Source organism: Camarhynchus parvulus, chromosome 10 (assembly GCF_901933205.1).
Source record: "Camarhynchus parvulus chromosome 10, STF_HiC, whole genome shotgun sequence".
NCBI lineage: Eukaryota > Metazoa > Chordata > Aves > Passeriformes > Thraupidae > Camarhynchus > Camarhynchus parvulus.
The window spans coordinates 4,273,727-4,298,390 of record NC_044580.1 but is presented as its reverse complement, the minus strand read 5'-3'; the positions used below and the strand labels follow the sequence as shown (position 1 = coordinate 4,298,390).

Below are 24,664 nucleotides of genomic sequence, written 5' to 3'. Positions count from 1 at the left end.
GAGTGCCCCTGCGGTGCAGCAGGGCTGGGAGGCAGCCCTGCAACAGGAACAGGAAGAGGAAGCAGCAGCAAAGCAGTTCTTATCACAGCAGGGCACCCCGAGATAAGAGCTGCACTGGGGATTGCAGCACACACAGAGCAGCGTGCTCACTGCTGTCCTGTTCATTCCAGGAGAGCATGTGCAGAAAGGCAGCAGTAAACTTCCCAACACACTTTGTATCAGGAGTATATTTCTAAAAACACTAGGAAATTTTAAAGTGTACCAGGGGAAAAACCACCAAACATAAAACAAGTGATTGAATTACAGTGAAAGGCCATGCCATGACAGGAAATATCCAGTCCAAGGTACTTGGAGATTCTAAGTCTTGTTTAGGTCTGTTTGCTGCTCCTCTACACATACAAAGCCCTTGGCAGAGCACTTGACAAGGAGACTGGCAGATCAAGGGAACAAGATTTGAAACACTCAGGGTCAGTACCCAGTGGTATGATGCAAGAATACAATTAATTGATTTAACTCAGTCAGAACAACTTACTTTCAGTCCAGGAGTGAGATATCATATGTGATACCACTGTGGATAGAAAGGATTTCTTTCTGACAGTTGAAAAAGATATTGTCAAAATGATGCTTGTTCAAAACTTCACTGTGCCCTGTTCTCTCTAAACTTCCTCCTCACACCAGTAGTTATTTCCTTTTTAACTCTGGAAAAGTGGATCTTAAGTTTTTGTTTTACTAAAACTGTTACAACTAAACAAGATATGCATGCAAAACCGGCTTGATTTAGAGAAAAATCCCAAAGATACCCATAACAGATTCATTTGTTTTTCTCTTTGAAAATATGTACTAATAGTTTATTTGGACCAGGTAGCAGCATTTAGCATTTTCAGTCCACAACCATGTGAGAACACTTCTGATACAAGCTTTGGAAAAATATCATTAGGAACTAAGATGAGGAATGAACTTCAATAACTAAATACTTTGAAACTTAGGAGAAAGTGGAGGGGGTTTAAAAGATTTTTTTTTAATATTAGCAGATAGTACATTTCAAATAATTCCAAAATGAGGGCAGATTAGGCTGAAGGAAGCCCTGAGATCTGTGCTGTGTCTTTGCTCGTGCCAGCCCCCCCTGAGAGGCAGAGCAGGTACTGGGGTGGATTCTGCTCTGCTTAGCACCACAACAGCTCAGCACTGTCCTGCTGGGTACTGAGCAATGCACCCAGTGTCTGCTGTGGAGATTTTCCTTTTCCAGCCCTTCCTGCCCATCAGGGTGGTGCCACTGCCCAGCTGTACCCTGGGGTTACTGTCCCTCTTACTCCTGGACCCGGCTCCCTACAGAAAGCAGCTGAGCAGGTCCTGCAGCTGGAGATGCTGGGATGAGCCCTTTCCTGCTGAGAGGCAGAGCTCCCAGAGCCCTGTAGCTCCCAGAGCCCTGCAGCAAGCCCAGGTGGAGCTCTGGCACTCCCCAGACAGGACACACAGCCTCAGCAGCACAGGCTGCCCTGGGGAGATGCTGAGGTGCTGCCAATCTGGCTTATCCTGCAGGAGCAAGGAGAGCTCTGAGCTGGGCTATGTAAAATGCCTCTAAACAAAGCCCTGGGTGGGCAAGCCAGGTGCCAGCATGGTTAGGAATGCTCCAAGGAGAGCAGCCACAGCAGAAAAGCCCAGAGTTGTCTCACCACGGCCACAATGGCCTGATGAGCTCATGTCACTGTGACCATCACCAGCTGGACATGCAGGGTGTGCCATGAGTGCTTTGTGCATGGGTTTGGATGGTTTTGCTTCAGTTCAGTCCATTGGAAAAGCTATTTACTGACAGCTGCTTCAGTAATGAGCACAGCATTTTAGGCTTTCCTCCTTGATATTATTACAATAGGAGCCTTTTCACCTCAAAATGTAAACTCTTGTGCTTCAAAAAGCCTTGCAGTTCCCTCTGAGCACCCAGCAGCATGAGGCTCAGAGGAATGTTCTGGAATAAGGCTGATCCTTAGGGAGTTAAAGACACAAGGTTACTCAGCTTGGTGCCACCAGAAGGTAAGAAGAAATTGTCACCCCCCCAGCAATCCTGGTGCTTCCTGCCCTCTGGGCAGGGAACTGACCCTGCCAGTCTTCCCTTGCAGCCTTCATTACCAAAGCAAAATCCTCAGAGCCTCTCCCTGATGGCTGCAGGAACCAGCCCAGAGCCAGCCCTGAATGATCTCTGCCACAGTTAACTGCCAGCATTTGCCTGGGTGGTTAACCATGGAGAAACCTGTACCAGGAGGGACAGGGCACAGTCCCAAGGCACAGATCTCACAGGAAAATGTTGGTGGGAGGGAGCAGCATTGTTCATCCTCAGAGGGAAAAAGAAGAGGAAAGAAGAATGGGTATCCCAGTGTGCTCACTGTCATCAACTCTGCTTGCAGGCTTCCATGTCTCCTTTCAAGTGTTTTAGGAAAAGCTGTTCTGCTTAAACTACAGCACAGGTGTTGTAGTTTATAGGGGTTTATAGGGTTTCAGTCCTATAATCCCCTCCATGTTTCTTTTGTCTCTGAAAGAACAGTGCTGCTCATTGCACTGGAGGGAAGAAACGTTTGTCACTGGGCAGAGGGGACGAAAGGCTGTCCCTCCTTACTGGGGATTTTCAGGAAGAAAACAAGAAAATCCCCAGGCAGAGAGCAGAGCACACGTGCAGAGTTAGGGAGTGAATTTCAGGACAACACAACTCTGCTCACAACACCGAAATCCCTGTCAAGCACTTTCTTGTTGGTAATTATAGGCCTGTTGGACAACCAGGAATAACTAAACTTTTTTAGCAACAAGGATTAAATCCTCTTTCACAGCCACACACGCTTTGACTAAGCAGAATCCCTTTATTGGCCATGAGAGAAATTACTGGTGGTGAGTCAAATCACCCTCTTCCAAGCAACTAGATTTTAGTATAAGCAAATGAGGTTTTACACATTTAATGCCTATATTTATTATCTAATTAAAGCATTTTTCTAATTTCTAAAAAATATAAAATAGTTCTTTGACTATTCATTAGTTCTTAGAATTATAACAAAATCCTTTCTGAGAAGTACCAAGCACTGTCTGACTAGTGCAGCTTAACAGCTTTTGCAAAACCACTCAATGAGGGTGCTAATTATAACACAAAATGGTAAATGGAAAATAGAATAGAGGCGAGACAGCTTAGCAAGGCTAGACAGTTGTTTAATGAGATCCAATCTTGCTGTCTGATTGTCTTGACAAAGAAAATGTGAGGTCAGTTATGGTGCCACACAGGAAATCCTTAAGACACTTGATAAAAAGAAAACAGGGCTGAACAGACAAAGCAGGGGAAGAACTCTAAAATGGGCAAAGACACTGATCTGGGGGAGGTGCTGGATCCTGCCATAAGACCTGAAGAATGGGCTGGAAATAGCTGTGCTTGAAACAAAGAGGTAGAATGAAATATTGTACAGGAGGTATCTGATAACCTTCAAGTGTGGGGAACAGAATACAGATAAAAATCAAAGTTTCAAAGTACAAAATGGGAGTAAGAGATCAGTAGTGAAAAAATCCAATATACTCTGAGACCTTGTTGAATAAAATAGCAGGAGAGGAGAGAATTGCAGGTATATCTGTAGATCATAGCTCATTTAAGTGCCACTGCTGTGATTTGATAGTGAAAGAAGGCAAATACCATCCTCTGATGGACCAAAAGTGTTTCTTTGAGAGCTGACATTAATGCCATGGTACAAAGCATCACTTGGTCTTTACTGGAGTGGTAAAGCATCATCCTTGTCCAACAGGGATTTATTCAGCCTTGAACAGGTGCTATAACAACACATGGGAATCAGGGGATGACAAAGCAGAATGTCAGGAAAGGGCAGAGGAGGTTTGTTTGGATGCAAGGAGAGGTTGAGAGAGGCTGCAGTTGTACAGCACATGAAAGAAGAAATAGAGCTGTGAAATGAAAGGGAAACATTTGTGCAACTAAGCTGAGGCCTGAGTGGTTCATGGCTCCCTTGTGGTTGGAAATTAAGAAGCAGTGCTCCAGGGTGAGTGACCAGAGCAGCTCACACGCGTGTCACCCTGGCTGTGGCGTTTCCTGTCCCTCTGCAGGTGGCACGAGCTGCTCAGGGCACAGCCAGAGCTGCTGCCTGTGAGCCCTGCTCTGCATTTCTGACCCTGCTGCTTCTGAAACAGGGCCTCCACATTCTTTGGGAACACAGAGGAGGACAAGAAAGCAAATTGTGAGATGAATGCCCCCCAAAATGAAGATAGATTAAATGAGTGTCTGTAGTAGGAGTTCTCCTTTCTACAAGGGCCAGCCAGGGGAGCAAAGCCCAGAGGAGCCTGGCAGGCAGTGATGCTTCCAGGGGCCTGGTGAAATTCCCAGTGGACTCAGCCCATCAGGCTGCCCCCAGCACACTGCTGTAGTTGTGTGCATGGGTTTGGGTTGATAAAAAGTTAGGGTTGCATTCTCTGTTTAGGGAATTTAATAAGCATTCTCTCAGACATAAAGAATTTGTCATCCTTTCAGTGTAACAACTGTGCTAGTTTAAAAGAGGTGGGGAAAGGCACCAGCTGAGTTTTAGCATTTACTGAACAAAGAGAGATATTGAACAGAAAGGCAGACTAACTTCACAGTGAGCTTATCACTGCCTCTGTTGCCTGTGGCAGTGGCTGCTGTGGTGATACCAACCCACAGGATATTTTCACTTACCTCATGGGCAGCATTTCTGGGACAAGAAAGCTGTGTACACAGCTATGAGATATAGCTGATTGCATCTGAAAATGTACAATTAAAATGCTGGGGGTGTGAACTGGTTGTGGAGCATCTGACCAGAGTTTCTGCCAGGCAGAGGGAGCCATTTATAGTAATTTTTTTACAGCAGTGACGCCTTCTGCCATTGAAATGTCCTCAAAAAAAAAAAGAGAGAGGGGGAAAGTGCTGAGTCCATTGCCAGAGTATTATCAAGAACCTTTCCTACTTTTCTCTCTGAATGGCAAAACTTGCTGCTTCTCATTTATTTCACAGCAGGATCCCTTCCTGTGATGTGTGTGTAAATTGCCTTTGGAAACATTAAGAAAACTAATGTTTTGGGCTTGAGATCCTGTTTCTTGAGGGGTGATGGCTTTAACAATGGACTGTAGCACTGGAAATGTTACTACAGCCTGTAGGTTTACAGGGATTGTCTGCAGAAATTTATCCTAGCTCTTGAAGAACCAAAAAAAAATTGTTCCTAGATCTATAAATCTCCTGGGAAGCCCCAAGGGCAGTGTGAGCAGCACCTCACCTGGTGGAGGCTGCCATCAACCACCTCCACTCATCCCCAGAGCTCCCCTGCTCCTCTCCAGTCCCAGCAACAAGGAAGCAAAGGCACAAGCTCAAGTGCCCAGCAGCTGCTTGCCAGAGGATCTTTTCCAAGTACCAAAACTTCAACAGCTGTTGTCTTCACAGTGGTGGTGGAAAGCAATAAAGTAACCCATTTATTAAATGGTAACTGCTTAGGGGACAGTGGATGGATGCATAAACTGCATTCAGTTCATATGTAAGGGCTTGTATTGTAGATAAACTGCTTGAGGGAAGGAACACACTCATTCCCTTTATGGTTTCACAGCCCTTGATTTTACCATAATGCTGTAACATAAAGCTCTGAAAACATTCACCACTACATTTTCAATAGCATTATCACTATGTGCTGGTTAACTCAGGCTCCCTGTGGAAAAATGGCTTGTCCTGATCCTGTTGTGAGGCAGTGGGAGGAGGAGGAGCAGAACACAGAAATCCTGTTTGCCTGTGCTATGAGCCCTCCCATGAAAACACCACTGACCAGGTGGCACAGTCACTGCCCCACAGGCTGACATTGGTACTGAGCTGACTCTGACCTTTCTTTTTAGAAAGAGGGTAAGAGGAATTAAGAAATAAGAATTAGAATTAAGGTAAGAGGAGCTGACATGCTGAACATCTATTCCTTTTTCTTTCTGTCTTCAGTGCAAGGAATTCACTTTCCACACTGGCTACGAGGTGCTCGTTCAGCGGCTGCTAGAGGGGAAGAAGATGTGCAAAGATGTGGAGGATTTGCTCAAGCAGAGGTATGAAAATCAGAGTGGAAAACGTGTGAACAGCCTCCTTTTTTGTCTCATTTGGCATCCAGAAGGGAATAGCAGGCTGTTTCTCAGTTTGATATTGTTAGGAGCTTACATAGAAAAGCCTATTTGAATCCCAGCCTTGTGATGTGAAGGTAGATGAATAGAAATCTCAAAGACTTGAGAAGGGAAGAGAAGGCTGAAAGAGTCAGGAACCCAGAGCTCCACTAAGACCCCTCATTATGGGTCCAGAAGTACACAGTAGCACCTACATTCACAAGTAACATTTTTAAGTTTCCCCTTTTGCGGGGCAAAAATGACTTGCACATTTTTGTTTCTCTTTGAACATGCTGTTGCCACAGGCACTGTTTCAGTTTCCTGCCAAAAATGAGACCTTTTTTCAAATACAAAGCTACATAAAATGCTACCTAAAGCCTTACCCAGACACCCAAACCAGCCCCTGTTGTACACCAACCTTAGCAGGCTTTGAGTAACGATGTTGTAGTTCATGCTCCTGATTATGTGCTTGTTGGTGCTTCTCAACTGCAACTATGGACAGCTGACAACTTTATGGGTGAGAAAATATGTATCACACTGCTGCTCTGGCTCCTTTGCCATTCATTTTTGTAGTTGTGACTTAGAAAAACAGCTCTGAAATTTGGTTCTGTTTTTAGGTGGCTTCAGCAGTTTCAGCATGTAGCATAAAGCACACCCGTACTCAGGTGTGACATGTAGGAAAGACCACACACAAATATGGATTATATATCCAGCAGGCAATCTCAGAGCAGCTCATCTCAGCACTGTCACCTTATGAATATTGCTCCACCTTCCTGCTTTTTCTTCCCATGCTGTCCCCATCTAGGTTTTTGGGGTTTAGGGTGGTTTTCTGAAGGCTGATTTTAAAGCCCTGGTACTTTTAAGGGTGTGTGAGTTGTCAGACTCAAAGGTGGCCATTTCACGACCTGTGAAGTCTCCCATCAAAACCTGAAGCTATTTAAGTTGCTTTTCTCAACCACCAGTGGAAGACAGTGGTATTGGCACACGTCACACCACCCTGAAGTCACATCTGCCCCATGGCAGCTTAGCTGCAAGTGTTTAAAACAGCTCCTTTGGGCCTCATACTGTGGCATTCACATCCTCTGAAAAATCCCTTCGCCCAAGGTTTTTCTCCTGGGAAGCTGAGAAGCCTCAGAGAAAAATTAAAATAATAATCTCATTTGCTTCTCCTGTGTTTTGCTCATCTGGAATGTGTTTGGAGATTGTTTACCCACAGGTGATTGTTTCATTGGATTCTGCTGCGAGTTGTTTTCACTCTGGCCAATCAGGGCAAAGCTGTGTTGGGACTCTGGCAAGAGTCACTAGTTTTCATTATTATCTTTTTAGCATTCTGTCAGTATCCTTTTTGTGTTTTTTAGTATAGTTTAGTTTAGTATTCTTTAATATAACAGAGATAATAAAATAATAAATTAGCCTTCTGAGGACATGGAGTCAGATGCATCATTCCTCCCTGCAATGGGGGTCCCTGCAAATACAACATCAAACCTCACAGAGCTCAGAACTGCACTGCAGGTTAGAAGCTGGCCATGCTTTTTTCCCATGAGATACTTGTGTACTGAGCAAGAAAAGTGGGAGTAATTACTGGAGTAATTTTCTTTGCTGCACAGGCACTGGCACTAAGCAAAGCCTCTGACTCAGAAGTGTTTCTTGATACTGAAATCAGAAGAAAATTAATCTACTCTTCTTCTGCAGCATTATGTGTCTGGAGCATATTTCCATTTTGATGAAATTTCATTCATCTAACATGAGAAAGAAGCAGTGCCTCTGCATGGCCTGTCACCATACTTTGCACCCTGTTGCTCTAACAGGAATGCCAGCAGTGATGTAGGAACAGCCCACTGAAACTCAGCAGTTCTGAGAGCAGGAGGGCAGCACATGCAGTGGGAGCCATGGGCAGAGGCCAGGAGCACTCTGCTCCTGCTGCAGGGCCAGCACTGCTGCTCCAGTGCCTGACACATCCTGGGCTGGGGAGAGTCTGGGATGAGCCTGCCTCAGCTCCCAGGAGATGTGGATTTGCTCCCAGAGCCCAGAGGCAGCAGGAGGGGCTGTGGGACCCTCTCAGGGACCCACCCTAGCAGCTGCCATGGGACAGAACTGCAAGAGCAGCTTCAAACTGCTGGAACTCAGCAAAGGCATACAAAGAACCTCCTGGCCAGGGGGGAAGACTGATGGGACTCAAACCCAGCAGGGTTGTAGGGCCTTGCACCCACACCAAATTAGATTTTGAACAAAGAGTACGTTTCTCTAAGGTGCCAAGTTTCAGGCCAAAACTGTTTGAAATGCTTTGAAACTGCTTTTCAGAACTGGACCCTGAACAAAATCATCCCTCCCCCCAGGTGCTAGCACCAGGCTATCTGTTCATTGTTTATTATTGACCATTCCATAGTTTTTAGCAGCTACTCCAAGACTGACAACTTGGTTCCACCCTGGTCTTGCACTCAGGAGAAAGGAAGTAACACATTTAGTACAAATACTTTTTTTTTAAAGAGAATAGAAGTTTCCTCCAGTGCTGGGGGAAGGGAAAGCAAAGGAAATATTTGTATTTCTTTATTAACCATAGAAACAGAGCCACTGTCCTGAGTCACCAGTTACAGTTCCCCATTAGGTGAGGTTGTCCCTTCCACAGAGCTGCCCCAGCCTCACCACACAACCACCAGGGCTCCTCTGTCCTCAGCCTCCATGGCAGCTCTTCACCAGTGCCTCATCTGTCCAATGGATGGAAATACTCCTGCTACCCCTGGCTCCCATTTATTCCCAACATCTCTTGAATGGATCCTTTGGAACCTGCTCTTCACTGCCCTCACAGCCATGGTTTTCATGCACTGAGTCAGCCATCATTTTTAGGTTCCTTTTGTTCTGTTCTGAGCACCTTCATCTCATCTCTGTTCACCTCCTCCTTCCCATGAACCCATGTTCTGGGGGCAGAGCTGAACATGGCATTCCACAGGAATCAAAGCCATGAAGAGGGGCTTCATTTTTATCTCATTTCTTCCAGAAATAACTTACCCAAAGTATTTCAGAGGTTAACTAACACCACTAGGATTGAGGAGATAGAGAAATCAACTAAGTTGCATTTCTGATGTTTTGCACCTCAAATACAATTAGAGGATTTGTGTAAATGTGATCCTGGTACCACTAAGAGAAATTGAGTAAGTTTTTCTTTTAACAGAGCACAAGCAGAAGAGAGATATGGGAAAGAGCTGGTTCAAATCGCCCGAAAAGCAGGAGGACAAACAGAAATCAAGTAAGGAATTCTTTTATTATTACTGCAAACAAAATGATTTTGGAAGAAATACCAGACTCCTGTGTTTTGCCTGTGGATGAGGTCACAACCACTCATTTCAGTGCATTGCACAGCTCTTCACAATGTATAGGGAAGTGGGGAAACACCACAGTCCTTCACAGTGGGATTCACTGTTTGTGAATAGTCTCTACTTAGAAACTGCTAGTAGGTCCTTTCCTGAGATTTTTTAAAATTTATTTCAAGATTCTTAATGTTTAATATTTGCTTCCAAAAGCAGACCAAGTGAAGGGGAAAAAGGAGAATGGAAAAGGTTGTGAAATGTTTAGGATGGGGGCTTGACAGTTCTGGAAAGCTGGTGAACACTGAGAGATTGTGACAGAACAAATACAAAGACCCCAAAAATCAGTTTCTGCAGCAGGAAAAAAGCCTTACCTTAGGAATACAAAATGGAAATCTCTTTGAAGGGACCTAATTTGAAATAATTCAATGGAACTACTGAAATACACTAAGATGACATATATTTTTCTCTGTCTCCTCCATTACTATCTTAAATTATGTATAAATTGTGTTGGGAGGGAAGATAGATATTGGTATGGAATTTAATTTAATAAACACTGCTGATAAACTGCTGCTATTATTGATGGCAGCAGCAATAATGAGACATTTTGTCATTATTGTAACAAGTAATAATACAGTAATAAGGTGGCAGAGGATGAAGATGAGGGGTCACAGAAGACAATCCTGAAAGAGAGGACCTCAATCTAAACACACACCAGCTCTATTGATCCCTGGGGCCTGCTCCCCTCCTCCATCCCATAGCTCATTTCTGAATTGCAGTCTCCTTTTCACCTTGATTTATCACTCCCAGTGCAAGTGGTTTCTGTCCATGGTTTATGGGAGAGCTTGACCCAGAGCTGTGCCCTGCCATGGCAGGCAGGTGCCACAGCAAGGCTGGCACAGACACAAGTGCTGGGAATGCCAGGGGACTGTGCAAGGCTTTCCCTGCCGATGCTGCAGCTCTGCCTGGACCCAGAGCAGCACCCAGAGATGCCTCAGTGCCAGGAGATGCCTTCTGCCTTCCTTGTGCCTCAGTTCACTGACCTCGTGGGGGAGGGAAAAGGAAGGAAAAAAAGAAATATTCTGAAGTGAAAACATCAGGGTTAAGAATGGATGGGTTTTTCTCAACCCAAAGGCTAAGATCAGCATTCCAGGATCAAAGAAAGGCTTCACCTCAACTCCTTTAGTGGCAACACAGGGCAGGCAGAGCAAATGTGTTCAGCAACAAGCAGCTTTGGCTGCCCTTCAGTAGCTCAGTGACAATTCATGGGTCTGCCTTTTCTCAAGAGATTATGAGAGTTTGATTTAGAAGCAGAGCCAAGTCCCGGTGTTGGGATATGGATCCAAGTTCCCCTCAAGTTGGGGGAAGTTTGCACTTGGGCCCAGCTCCACTTTGATCCAGCAATTTTATAGCTTGGCATGGAGGGAAGGCTGAGCACACAAACAAAGCTGTGCTGTGGAGCTGAGTTACTGTTTCCATAAGCCACACCTGGCCAGGGAGAGACCAGCTCTGTACTGATGCCTTTATCAGAGCAAGTGTTTCACTGTGCCTGGTCTGAAGCAGAGAGGACACTTCATTCTCTCATCCAGCATCCTCTGATTGTTTAAGGAAATACACAGAGAGTGAAGGGCATTTGTCCAGAGCAAACAAAAAATCAGAGAAAACTAAAGTCTGTCCAGGGCTGGAACAACACAAGAAAATGCAGTGTTTGCTTTTGATGCCTTAAAATTGTTGAATTTTCTGTGTCTGTGTGTTCTCCTCAGTGTGAAATTTCTGTTTCTATGACATTGATTGCTGGCAGCACTTCTGCCCTCAAGGTCAGCCCTCCAGGGAGGCTTGAGGGAGGGAATCTATGTACTCCCTATAATAATAAAAGCTTGAAAGGACTATGCTGCTGCACTGTGCCAGTGCATTTTCCCAAGTGTTTCCTCTTTATAGGACTTCCTATTTTCATCTAGCATACTAAGTCCTGATAGAACTACAAGTACTTGATAGGCTGAGCAGGGCTGTTCACCTCTTCAAATGCAGCTTTGGGTAGCAGTATTTCTTAAAGTCTAATGTATTTGCACCTAAAACTTCCATCTGACAACCACCAGGAAAAAGCAGCTTCCAGGGTGTTTCTGCAGACTTCCAGTGCCATGCTATGTATGGAAGAGGAGCAGGAATTACTAATTTTAAATCACTCAGTCATTTTCTTGCTCATACAAAATTATTATCCTCTAGTCTTAAATTTAGCCACCTTTTAAGTATCTCAGATACTGAGGCTTTCTGTCACTTCTCCTGGGAAATTCACACCACAGTAGTTCCTAATATCAGGATACCTGATACCCTTTCAAAAAATCTATAAAAGGAACATAAAAATTGCATCCACAACAAACACCCAAAAGCTTCCAGTATGAGAAAATTCCCAGAAGACCTTAAGAGAAACAACTGCAAGGCTGAGGTTGATATTTCAGCACAGTCAGGATAGCACAAAACAAGGGGTAGGGAAGAAGCAAATGAGTGAATGCCAAATGCCAGAGCAGCCTGGAGAAGGTGATGGCACACTGCACCAGGGAGTGGCCATTGCTGCAGAAAACACTTCTCTCCCAAGCCTCCCCTATATTTTAAATGCTTTTATGTTTGAATCAAAGAAAAGAACAATTTCAATATTTTTTCAGGCTTGCTCCTTCTCTCCCCAGATTCTGCTTCAGCTGGAGCAAATGCTGAACTCAGCTAAATGTATAAATAGATTCTACTGCCCTTTTTTGTTCACCAGAGACACAGATGAAGGAATATGCTGCTGACTCCAAAGATTGTAGGGAGGGTTCACTGGAACGTAACAGCAACTCTGGGGCCACTCTCTCTTGACTGGAGAAGACTGCAGGTGACAGCAGCCAGCAGGATGCCCTCCTGTATCCCTGGGGTATCCCTGTGCCCTCCTGTATCCCTGGGTGTTCCCATGGCTCCATCCCCTCTGGTGGAGAGCTCTGTCCCAAGCCTGGCAGGGACAGCCCCAGGCCAGACACACAGGCCTAGCACCAGCAGTGACATCAGAGAGGGGCTGTGTGCTCTGATGATTCCCCAGGGCAGAAATGTGAGAGCACTCTGAGCTCAGGGCCAGCAGGGACAGGGTCTGATGCTGCTGCACCAGTGACAGAGCCAGCAGGGACAGAGCCAGCAGTGACAGGGCCAGGGCCTCGCTGCTCCTGTGCACAGCAGGGTCAGGATTGGCCCTGGGAGCCCACAGCTCAGAATGTGTCTGACAGCACCAAAACCAGCAAGGCAGACACACTGAACCTTTTCTTATTTTAGAAAAAGCCAGGATGGGGTTTCTAAAAGCAGCTGGTGCTGGATAGCACTGACAGAGCAAACAAATCCAGCTCAGGAAGTCAAAGTTCCCTCCAAGTGCTGACAGCCAAAGGGCAGCAGCACTGCACAGGCTGCTGCTCCTTCCCACAGCACTGCAGGGGCACAAACTCCTTCCCTCTTCCCTCCCAGGGCACAGCTCTCACTCAGCACCTGCCACAGGCCTTGGCCCATTCCAAGGCACAGAAGAATGCACACACTTCAATCTAAGGCTGCAAGAAGGATCACACAAGCTCAGACCAACCCCTTCAGCTTCGTATTCTGTCCCCAACACTGGGTCCCAAGGGAAGGGTAGAACAACAGGGCAAGCATATAAAGATATTTCTTCTAAATAATCTCCTAGCCATAGCAACCAGTAAGTTCAGAGGATGCCACACCAGTAGCAGCTTTCTAAGGAATAGCCTCCACTGTTTTCTTGTTTTTATTTGAAGCCCTGAAACATTTCAGCATCCACTGAGTCAATAGGTAAAGCAATGTATGCCTGTTATCCCACTTTTAAAACTAAAAAAATTAAATCTGCATCACCATTTCCTAGTCTCTACTCATAAAAGAAATTATAAAAAGATAATGACAAACCTACAGCCATGTTTTCTTGGCAAAGGACAGCTTATACCCATATCCAGCAGGGGAGAAAGAACTACAGGTTTTGAAGTTTAAAGGGCAGTATTTGTGCTCTCAGTGGTGCACACATGGGAGGGGATGTACAGAAACTGGGATTTCCAGCCAAGCTACAGACTGAGATCACAGCAATGATGCCTCTCACACTGGAGATGATTTTCAGCAGAGCTTGTGCCTTTAAGAGGAATCACCCTTCTGGCTGCAAGGGAATCTCCATGCAGTGGCTTTGGGCAGCTCCTCAGCACAGCAACACGAAAGCAGAAAATGCTCCAGAGCCCAGTTCTGAGCTGCATGCTCAGCTTCAGCCAAACCAGGGCCTCTGGGAGCTCTGTTCTTCTGTAAAATAACTGATGCAAACACACACGAGCTGCTTAAACTCTGCCTAGGCTGACAACAGCTATTTTTGTCATTTGCTCTGCTTTTCTCATGTATATGATTTCCTACATTTTTCATCCCTTTTTTCCACTACCACCTCCTTAGGACCTCGGGAAAGGGTAGTTCCTTCAAGCCCATGTGTGCTCTGCTCTTCTCTGTGGTGTCTGAAATAGAACATTGCAGTGAGTGGGAGGTGAGGGCATCTGTAATGAAATGCCAATTGCTGTTTCCTGTGGATAAAAATAGTGCATCTGTCACTTAATATACAAAATCCTCTGTGTTAGTCCACACAAAGCAGGCATTTTTGAACTGAACTAAAAGTCAGTGGGGAAGGTCACATCCTTCCATGGTTGCTTATTCTCCACTTAAATGTTCTGAACCCACCCAGATTTGATACACTAGCACTTTGAACTTTCAGGACTCTGAAAATGGACCAAAGCCTCTGCTCAGTCCCTGTTCAATTTGATCTAGATAAGCTCTCTGGTGATGAGGACAGGCATTTTTGAGCAGTGCTGCTCTCTTTCTGAGAGATGTCAGGAAATTTAGTCTTATGTTAAAGGCACAAAATTTGTTTTGACTGTTTTAACCTTTGATTTGGATGGCACAGCTCATTCTGGAGCCACAAGGGATCTAATTTGATGCCAGGTTTACAGGGAGGAGAAGGAACATGGAGATGTTTTCTGTTTGCTCCCCTGCCCCAGGCAGGTCTGGGGTGATGTGTGTGCTCCCAGTGCCCAGCCCTGGAGTGAGGACACAGCCCCTTCCCCTGAGCTCAGGGCACTCCTGACACACACCTGGGAATGTCCAAGCAGCAGAAGGTGGAGGTGAACCCCTAGAGCATAGGGAAGCCCTGCACAGAGGCTGCTGCTGCCTCCATGAAAGCCACAAAATGCCAGAGCTGTCCCTGAGCCCAGCCCGGTGCCCAGTGCAGCCTCTGAGCAGCTGAGAACAGCTCCTGTGGCTCCACATCACAGCCCAGCTGGGAGCTGACACCAACCCTTCCAGCTGCACTCAGGGCTGCTGCCTTTCTGTTTAGAGCTCTCTGAGAACAAGAAAAGCTCCTGGCAAAATTCATTCTCCAGTGGTTTTGCCACATGCCCACTAAAGAAGGTGAGACAGTGCTGAGCCTGGCCTGGGACTGGGCTGTGCTCAGGTACCTCCCTGCTAAAGAGCAAAGAGCACAATCCCCCCTTCATTTCTGTTCTGCAGCGCAGACACAGCCCCAGGTGGGAATTCTTTGAGAGCAGATGATTTCAGACTCGTCTCCCCACACTTTGCTACCCCCACTGGGCTTCACAGAAGGAATTGTTGGTAAAACAACAATTTTGGGTGTTCCCTGTGTGCCAGGAGGAAAGGCAGATGTTGAGGGTGGCCTCAGGGGGCATTGTCACTGCTGGGTTTCACAGCTCTGCTGCTGGGCTCTACGTTTCTGGGGCTGAGGGGGGACAGCACTGCTGGGAGCTCTCTGTAGGGCTCATCTGACACAGACTCCTCTCAGTTTCATTAAAGGTATTTTTGAAAATTGCAAGAACAGCTGAACGTTGTAGATTGTACCAATGTCAAAATAAAAACCTCCCAGAAAGGAAGGTGGGGTTATTTCAGACTTCTATTCACCAAGCAAAGGTAGCAAAGAAAGAAAATGATAAACCATCTGTGGTTTTCCTGTTAGAAGAACCTGGTTTACCTTCCTGTGTGCAAGATAGAAAGGGACTCTCTAAATGACTCAGTTAACTCAGGGTGTATAGGCAAAGTACTGGGGGGAAAATGCCCAAACTATCAAGCTTAAGGTTGAAAAAAGTGAAACAGATGAAATAGTGTGATGCAAGAGTGCACTTGGTGAGGACAACTGTCACCCAAGCACTGCCAGTAACAGGGCTCTGCTGATTGCACTCAGGTGAAACAAAACTCTGCTTGTGATGGCTGGGAAGCAGCTCAGAGCAATTCCTGATGGTCCCCGTGGCACAGAGGACTGCCCAGCACAGCTCAGTGTTTCAGCCTAAACAAGGTCCACAAACAAAGAGAGAGAAAGCATCAAAAAGCACGAAACCCACGAAAAGCCAAAGCAAGACTAAGAACATTGTAAGAACACTGCAGCCACTAGATGGCAAACCCCCCCCGGGCTGCTGCACAGGCTCTGCCTGCTCCCTCCTCCTCCAGTCAGGCACTCCGGCTTCCTCCAGAATTAATTTCGACAAATCCAATCTTTAAATGTACAACAGGGAGTCGCTTAACAAACACACAGAGTGAATTTGTGTGCAGCCTTATTTTCAAGGAGACACCTGCGGGATTCTCCATGTGGGGGTGCCCAAAGGGAAGGCTGGAGCTCTGTCTTTAGCCAGAGTGGTTTAACAGTCTTCCAGAATGTAGGTGAAAACCTCAGAAGTGAACAAGTTTAAAAAAAAAATCAAAAATCAGATTTTCAGTGGTGCTTGAATTGTTTTCAACCCTAGGTTTTCTAATTTAGCCACAGGACAACCCCCAAAAAAATCAATTAGCACCAGAATGCTAAGCAGCAGCATCTACTGAGGGTGAAAGACTTTGAGAGTGTCCAGGAGAGTGAGACGTCCTCACATCCACACCAGCACAGCCAGAATTAAAACTCATTCATAGATCAGCTAGAGGAATCACTTCCATTAAACCCTGCGAGGCACTGAAATATTTCACTGATATAATCAGAACATCCAGAAGCAAATCTCTAGCACTGCTGCTGCAGCCCAGGAGTCATAAAGGGAGTCCTAAAAGGACTAAAAGGAGTCATAAAGGGATCCACAAGTCAAAATTTGACTGATTTATTCTCACCCACATGTACAATTTGGCATGATGACGTATTTGCTGGCCCTTTAAACCCTGTAAGGATGTAAGGATCCAATTACCTGATTTTAGAAAATTATTATAAAAATAAGGAAGGAAAAGGCTTAAGTCTATCTCAACCTACTTGCACCAGTCAGCAGCTATGGAATTGGCTGGAGAAATCCTTCACACAAGGAAGAAAAGGCCAGAGATTTCTGAAGAGGCCATTAGAGACCATGCAGGGGAGAAATGGATCCGTGTTTGGGTCACAGCCAGGTGCATGATCACACCAGAGACCCCCTGGCCTTACAGAGAGCCAGCAAAAGGAGAAAGCTCCATGGGTGCCTTGTGGCCATGAACTGCTCTGGGAGCTCAGGGGCCTGGAAACCAAAAAAGCAGCAAATTGCTTTTGTCCTTGATATAAACTGAGAGAGTGCTATTTTTCATTATCTATACAGCAATTTTGTCAGTTTTTGCATAACTTGAATCACGAACAACAAAGGGAAAAAAATCTCTGAGAGAGAGAAATCAACACAGAATGCAAAGAGTATGCCCAGTTTGCAACTGCCCTCTGTTTTTTTTAATTCCAGTATTTAACTGTTTCAGGCATGAAGTTGTTAGTACATTCCACACCTCCTATTGAAAATTACTGACTGGAAAAGAAAATTTTATTCCTTGTATATATTTATTTTTTCAAAATAATCCATTAGAAAAAGTTATCTCTGCTGCTGATATTCAGCTTGTCTTTTACTGCCAAGCTTTTAATTAGCTGAAACTAATACTGCTTGTTTCCTTTGTGGAGTGAAAATTTAGTTTCCAGCAAAATTTCACACCAGACTAACTTTTTACAAAACAAACTTCAAATGTATAAGAATTGTTAGGAAACCGTTTAAAAATACTTAATCTAGAATGTTCTCCCTGGCTTATCTCAGGAGATTCACCACAATCTTATTGAAATATGATAAAAAATCAAGCAGCTCTTCTTTTCTGTCTGAAAGTCTTCCTTATATTTCTACAAACTTAGATCTGGAATGGGTTTCCAGGCAGTTTTTGCTGAGGACAGGCCCAACCTTTCCCTTCATTTGTGCATTTTTCTTATGCCTGGCAAGGCAGCCTCCCTGCTGGGAGAATGTTTGATCAGCAAACAGATGTCCAGCCACAATTAACACAGGGCAATTGGGGTCCTTCCTGTGCCTGTGGGGCTCCCAGAATGGCCCAGGAGATGCAGATTTCCCTGCCCAGCTGTGGGTGCACGTGGCTGGGAACTGATAGCAGCCTCTCCTGGGCTCTCCAGGTACAGAGATTTGGGGAGATTTGGGGCTCTTCATTCACCAGCTCTTCCCTGGGCTCTGCCTGGGGCACGCCGGGGCTCCATGGAGAGCCCAGCACTGATTCCTTCCAGGAACAACTCTGGGCCTTGCAGAGATCATTTCCAGATCTGAAAAGCTTCCAAGTCACACCCAAGCCCTGGCTGCTGGGTGTGCAAGGGCCCTGCCAGCCTGCACATTCAGAGCTGGAGGAATCTATTCAGTGAGAAACGCCTCTCACACACCTTGCGCCCTCTCATCGCATCTGTGCTGGTATCTCTGGTGCCTCTAGAGCTGGATCTGCCCTGGCCACAGGCAGGACACCAGTCTGGGGCTGCCTCTCGTGTCCCTGTCCTGGAGCCGTGTGGCTCCATCCCGCAGTGTCCCTGTCCTGGAGCCGTGTGGCTCCATCCCGCAGCTCCGTGCGGAGCGGCACTGCCGGCCTGGTGTGCTGCTCTGCCGGGCGTGGGATGCGGCAGGAGCGGGGCTGGAGCGGGGCTGGAGCGGGGCAGGAGCGCTCACACGAGGATGGATGGGAAGCGGGAGCCGGGATTGTGTGCGGGAAGCAGGAGCGGGGCACAGGGGATGGATGGGAAGCAGGAGCGGGGCACAGGGGATGGATGGGAAGCAGGAGCGGGGCACAGGGGATGGATGGGAAGCAGGAGCAATGCACGAGAGGATGGATGGGAAGCCTGAGCGGTGCCGCACGGGGGTGCTCGGCTGACGCGCTGCGGGCGCTGCTGCGGCGGAGCAGGACCGTGCACCGAGGACGGGAATGGGGCCGGACGCAGCGCTCCGCCCTTCAGGCTACTTCACCCGTCAGGCTACTGCTCCAAAAACCCCCATTCCCCCCGGCCGCCGGCCCTTCCTTTGTATCTACCTGCGAGGTGCAAAGAGAGAAGGGCTGTAACCATTCACGGTCACAAACAGTATGATTGGGGAAGAGGGTGCGCACAGAAGGAGAGGTGCAATTCCCTGCTTCATGGAGCATTTTATTGCGTTTCCTGATGGTAGCAGACTGACGCTATTGTGCTTGTTGGCATGGTCAGCTTTTATTACGAGGCCATTATGGGTTTTATCTCTATGTGGATCTTTGAGGTTCTGAGGGAAAGTTTTTCCCTGGATTCCCAATCCATCCTTAGAAGCCAGTACTAATAAAGTGTCTTGTTTCTGCCCCACAGCACACTGAAGGAAGCATTTGAGATGCTCAAGCAACGTAAGTATTTCCCTGTTCCCTTCTGACCTGGGAAACGCAGGCACCCAATGTGTCCATCCTGTTCCCCACACCATTCCCAGCTTTTCTTTCACAGCCCGTGGTGCAAAGAGGGGAGAAAAAGGGTGCCTACTCAATCTGGTGGCAAGAAAATGGCTTGTTCTTCACATAAATTTTATCTGGATCCAGTCACAAGATATGAACTCTGTCCCCTCTTCTGCAAACCACTGACACCAAACCAGCTTCCTAAATGTGCCCAAGGCTCAATGAAACCCTTTCACACACACAAAATGCAGCACCAGGAGAGCCAATAGGACACTGTACCTGGTCACTGGCACCTGCTGTTTACACCAAAACTCCCTCTTGAAAAGCAGCTGCTGGATTGAGATATTTTTAGGGCCTGGGTGGGGCAGTTCAGCATTTCTGGAAAATGCAGGGTTCCATTTCAGAGGCACTGAAGCTGAGAAATGCAGAGCAGTTCCCAGCCATTTAGAACAGCACCAGCCAGGTGCTCTGAAATTCAATCCATCTTGGCTAATCCTTGGAAATTCTCAGCATGCAACCATCTAATGACCGGCCACTGCTGGCAGCAGCTCCCAAGAGCAGGGACAGCCCAGCAGCACAGCCAGGGCAAAGCACATCCAGGGATGATGGAGGCCAGAGCTCCTTCCCTCCCTCTGCACCACAACTCCTGGCCCTCAATCCCAAAGAAGGGGGGCAGCTGGGGTAAATGGGGCCATGAAGAAACTCTGCTCTTGAGCCCTCAGCAATGTCAGGGCATGCAGAAACACAAAAACCTTTTTTAAGGCTGTCCTGCTTGTGACAACTCATAAGGCAGTCACATCACAGAAATATCTCCTAAAAATGTGACTTTAAAGACTTTCCCACTGACTGAATATGAATTCTGATTTGCTTTAGAAATTGAAAGTGTTGGAAACTCTCATATCCAGCTGGCAGTAATGCTGAAGGAAGAACTGAAAGGAATAGAGGAGTTCCGAGAAAGGCAGAAGGAGCAAAGAAAAAAGGTGAGAAACCAGAGAAATGTTGAAAGAGATTGGGTCAGTGGGCTGTGCTGATGACCTGTCTCCTGCCATAGGCTGGGAGTTGTGCAAAAGACCATAAAGCATTACCAGCATGCCCTGCTCCCTCTATGGACTAACTGTGGAACAAAAATCTCCTTCTGATCCCAGCTGGAAATAAAGTAATGCTCTGAACTCAGGAGCCAGAGGCTTTAGTCCCTTTTACTCTCTCTGGTGTAACTGCAGATGCTGTTGTTATTATTTCTATAAGAACTTAATCCTTCCTTTTCTCTTTTTTATACCCTTGCTAATGTTTTTCTTTGATATGACCCTGCACAATCTCCAACACGCACTAAAGGCATAACACAAACGTTTAAAATCATGAAAGCAAATTAATATCATGCTGGATGCAAGAGCAATATATGCTGAACTGCAAATACACGGAATAAGTAGCATCTAATTGATGTTGTATAATAAAAAATTGAGTATATTTATGGCCCTTTCATCCCCTTTGACCTCATCAAGCCCTAAGTCTATTGAAAAATATCTCTCAATAGAGACAGCAGGGACCACTCTCACACCTTCTCTGAGTCTGTGGGGTTGAGGACAAAGACAGGACCATCCCTTCACTCTGACAGCACTGAGTGATGGAGGAGTAAAATAAATATTCCTTTCTTTGCTAATTTTAAACAGGTGAAAATGCATGTAACCAGTATCCAGTGCCACAAAAATCGTGTTTCTACAAGCCCCTGACACACAGGAACTTGGAATAGCAAAGAATTCTGAATATGAAAGTGGGTGAAACCAGTGCTGCTCTGAGATCTGAGACGACAGTGATCTGATGAACTAAATGATGCATTAAAAGACAGACAGTGGGCACCAGGTTCATTAGTGTTTGTCCCCCATTCCCTTTGCCACTGGGATGTGCAGGGAGATTCCCTCCTGCTGAGAACTGTAAGCCTGTAACTCAATTGGGAACAGTTAGAGGGGCCTGGGAAAAAAAAAAAAAAAGGAAAAACTGCTTTGGAGTCTCAGATAAGCTTTTTTCTCTGTCCAGCATGTGAGGAAGCCAGCATCAGACATGCTGGATGCTGTCAGCAGTTTTGGTAGCCTCCCAAAATGCTGTGATTTGTGTTGCACTGTAGCTGTAGCTGTCTCAGGACTGTGCCCAGTGTGAAACAAGCATCTGGGTAGCCCTGGAGAGAGTTCTGCCTGAGCAGAATGTCAAGATTAAAGGACCAAAAGTCTCCCTGAAGAAAGCCATCCCCTGCCAGTAGGAGCATATCTCATTGTCACATAAAGCTGGGAATCTCCCAGCTAAAACCATGGAAGAGAATCCAGCACTGTCCTTGCAACCCTGCCCAGATGACTCCAGCATGGAAATCAAATCACACTCAGCATAAAGGTGCCAGAACCAGTGGAATATAAAAGAGACAGGAATTGTTTGGATTGAAAATGGACAACTACCTGTGCTCTGTGGGTCTGCAGAGATGAGGGATCAAGCTCTGGCAGCAGCAAAGGAGCCCTGCTGGCAGAGCCCACTGTGACTGGGTGCTGCAGCATTTCATCTCCTTAAGAAAACAAACAAACAAACAAAAAAAAAAGGCAAGGAAGACAATGAAGATCTACATCCTCTCTGCTATTAATGGAAACCACTGAGGCAGAATTATCTGGGATTATTTTTTTACCTGGCACTTTGATGCTCTCTGTATCACTTAGAAACCTGTCATTTATAAAAGCAGAGTGAAGTAATTTTGCCCACAGGGAGCTGGCTTATAGAAAGGCCCTGACTGTGGTTCTCCTAATCCTGCTGCTGGAAAGAGGAGGAAAAGTCCAAAGCAAGAAATGCTGACCTGTGTGTGTTTCTTACAGTACGAGTCTGCAATGGAGAGGATGCAGAAGAGCAAACTGTCCCATTATAAGAAAACCATGGAGGTAAGCAGGGAGGGCTTGGGCAGCTTTCCTGATGCAAACTGGTTCCAGTAAAATCTGTATCACGTGTACCTCTATTTAGAGAAAGGTCAAAGCAGTGTGAGTGTGCAAGGGTGTGTGAGGGAGGGAAGCTGTCATTCCTGCTGTGAGGAGGAAGCTGATCTTCCCTGCTGTGCCCACTGAAAAGTCTCCAGAAGGTTAATGCAGGATGAATTGACCTGGTGCCCCAGGTCAAACAGGATTTCATTCTCTCTAGGCAAGGGTGCTTAGAGGAGTAAATGTAATTTTTCAGTGTGTAAGTACAATTTTAAGAACAGTGAGGGAATCTTGTAGGCAGGAGGAATCCTCTCCATCTGGAAAGCTTGCAGGTACAGAAACTACAGGCAGCTGGGTTTGGTTTCCAAACCTGCCTCTAAAGGAAAGTAGCTGCAGACCTGTTAGTGCTACAGCTGGAGGTGTACTAATGTTTTTTTTTTTTAATGTGGTGGTTCTAAGTGCATCTCCAAGATATAGAGATGTTTGGTGCAAATAAAGATTTCTCCTGCTTCTGAGAACTGCCCCAAGACTGTTGCCTATGGGGTGCTGGCTCTGCCTCACAGCTTGGAGCAATGGCCAAGGCAACACCTGACCACCCACCCCACAGCCACCCCGGGAACATGGGCTCCCAAATTCCTCTCTCCTTGGCTCCTGGGCAGATACCTGGGGCACCAGTGGTGGTAGAGCAGCCTGTGCACTCCTGACCCCTGCAGGGAATTGCAGTTGTACAAAGCAAGCAATTTCAGGGCTGCAGGAAAAGGATTCAGTCTGTGCTGTCAGCTCCATTCCAATGTTTCAGTTCTCTTTTTCTGCCTCCTTACGGTGCCATTGGGATTTTTTTCTATTGCCCACCCTGGGCACTGATTTGCTGCCCCAGACTGCAGAGGAGGAAGTGGCTGGAACAGCTCTGGGGGGAATCCAGCCTTGCTGCCCCAGGCACCCCCTGATGTGTGATCTCTTTGCACCAGTCCAAGAAGAGCTACGAGCAGAAGTGCAGGGAGGCGGACGAGGCCGAGCAGTCCTTCGAACGCATCAGCGCCACAGGCAACCCAAAGCAAACAGAAAAGGTACCTGACAGGACACAGCTGTCCAGGGGGAAAATGGGGGTTTACCTTCTCCAGCTACAAAAGAATACAATTAATCCATTCTACAGGATGCCAGGGGCTTTGTTTTGAAATTAACCCCAAAGAATCCTCTGGGAAGGGATGAAGTTATCTAATTAATTTATGCCAGGCTGTGCTCCAATTGCTCTATGAATCCTGAAAGGAAACTGAATGGGATTTTTCTCTGAAATAACTCATTACAAAAAAGAAACAAGTCAAAAATATGTCATGCAGTTAGTTTTGCCTTTTGGTCTCTTACACTTAGTAGGTGTAGCATCTTACATTAAAATGCATCTTTTTCTCAACATTTTCCTCCTCATGGTGAGTTTAATTTCAACTAAATTTACAGACTCAAAAATAAATCGTTGGAAATTAAGGCACTGCAGTCCTTCATTGCATCGTCTTGATACTTGCAGCTGACAATTCACTAACTTTTAATGGGAACATTTTACAGTGAAACAGATGGAGCAAACAAAATAAATGAACTCCCTTTGGCTCAATAAAAATCAGTGCAGTGTAAGCAAAAAGGATCAAAAATCATCTTAAGGAGAGGGGGGTGGTGGTGTGGAGACTCTAAAAACAGCATCAGAACTTTACATTTAATTTCCAGCATTCCTTAATCTTTGATAAGCAAACCCCTGCAGCTTAGCTGCAAAGAGGGGATGGAATCCTGGCCCTGCCAAAATGACACCAAACATTTCACAGCTCCAATGGCAGCTAAACCTGACCCAGCTCCTTCCATGCAGAAGGATCCCAGGGTGCTCCATTGCCAGCTCTTCCCTGAACGTGCCAGCACATTGGGAATGCACAGAGGCAGCTCGAGCTGTTTAATTCTGCTCAGCATTTGCAAACAGTTTGGGCCAGGAAGCAAACAAGAATGAAACTTCTATTCCCAGCTTACTCCACATTTCCCAGCCAGCTGTGATGAGGAATATGATCATAAGAGCCCCTACCTGAGCCTTGTCTTCAAGGGCAGGGGGAAGAATGCATGACTCTGATGTCCAGAGCAGAGCATTACTGTGCTGTCACCCCATCTGTGCAGAAGGACCTGAGAGTACAGACCTGTCACTGATTGCTGTTTTCTCATTTGCTAAAAGCTGCAGGTTTTTAAAACAGAGGACTTCTACTTAGAGTGAATTTCACTTTTAGGCTTTTGAGTTGTTATGGGAAAAAATCTGGCATTTGCAAAGTATTTTAAAAGCTGTGTGCTTTTCATCTGAGTATTACATGAGAATTTTAACTGCCATTTATTTCTGCTTATAAATATCTATTAGAGAAGCACATCAAACAATTGAGAAAAAACAGCTCAGCCAGCAGGCACAGCTTCAGGCTGGATCACCCTGGCTCTCAGCTCCTCTGGCAGGGATGTCTGAATGGAAAGATTTCCCTTGAAGTCGTTGCACCTGTGGCTGCACCTGGGAAATTCTGGTCCCTTCTCCATTCAGCAGAACTGTGCATGAAGGGGGGACAGCCAGGAAGTTCTTGTAAGTTAGAGCCTTTCCCCTTGGGGGGA

At 46.2% G+C, this 24,664-nt stretch overlaps 1 protein-coding gene across 1 annotated transcript in view; it reads left to right on the top strand.

The window, feature by feature from the left end:
- The window catches only part of PSTPIP1 (proline-serine-threonine phosphatase interacting protein 1), a 46,993-nt gene that overhangs the window by 10,278 nt on the left and 12,051 nt on the right, over positions 1-24,664 (top strand). Inside the window, exons 2-7 of the mRNA XM_030955451.1 lie at positions 5,957-6,057; positions 9,278-9,352; positions 19,030-19,064; positions 19,980-20,086; positions 21,953-22,015; positions 23,017-23,115. Coding sequence (XP_030811311.1) covers positions 5,957-6,057; positions 9,278-9,352; positions 19,030-19,064; positions 19,980-20,086; positions 21,953-22,015; positions 23,017-23,115 — 480 coding nt within the window. The remainder of the gene's footprint in view (positions 1-5,956; positions 6,058-9,277; positions 9,353-19,029; positions 19,065-19,979; positions 20,087-21,952; positions 22,016-23,016; positions 23,116-24,664) is intronic.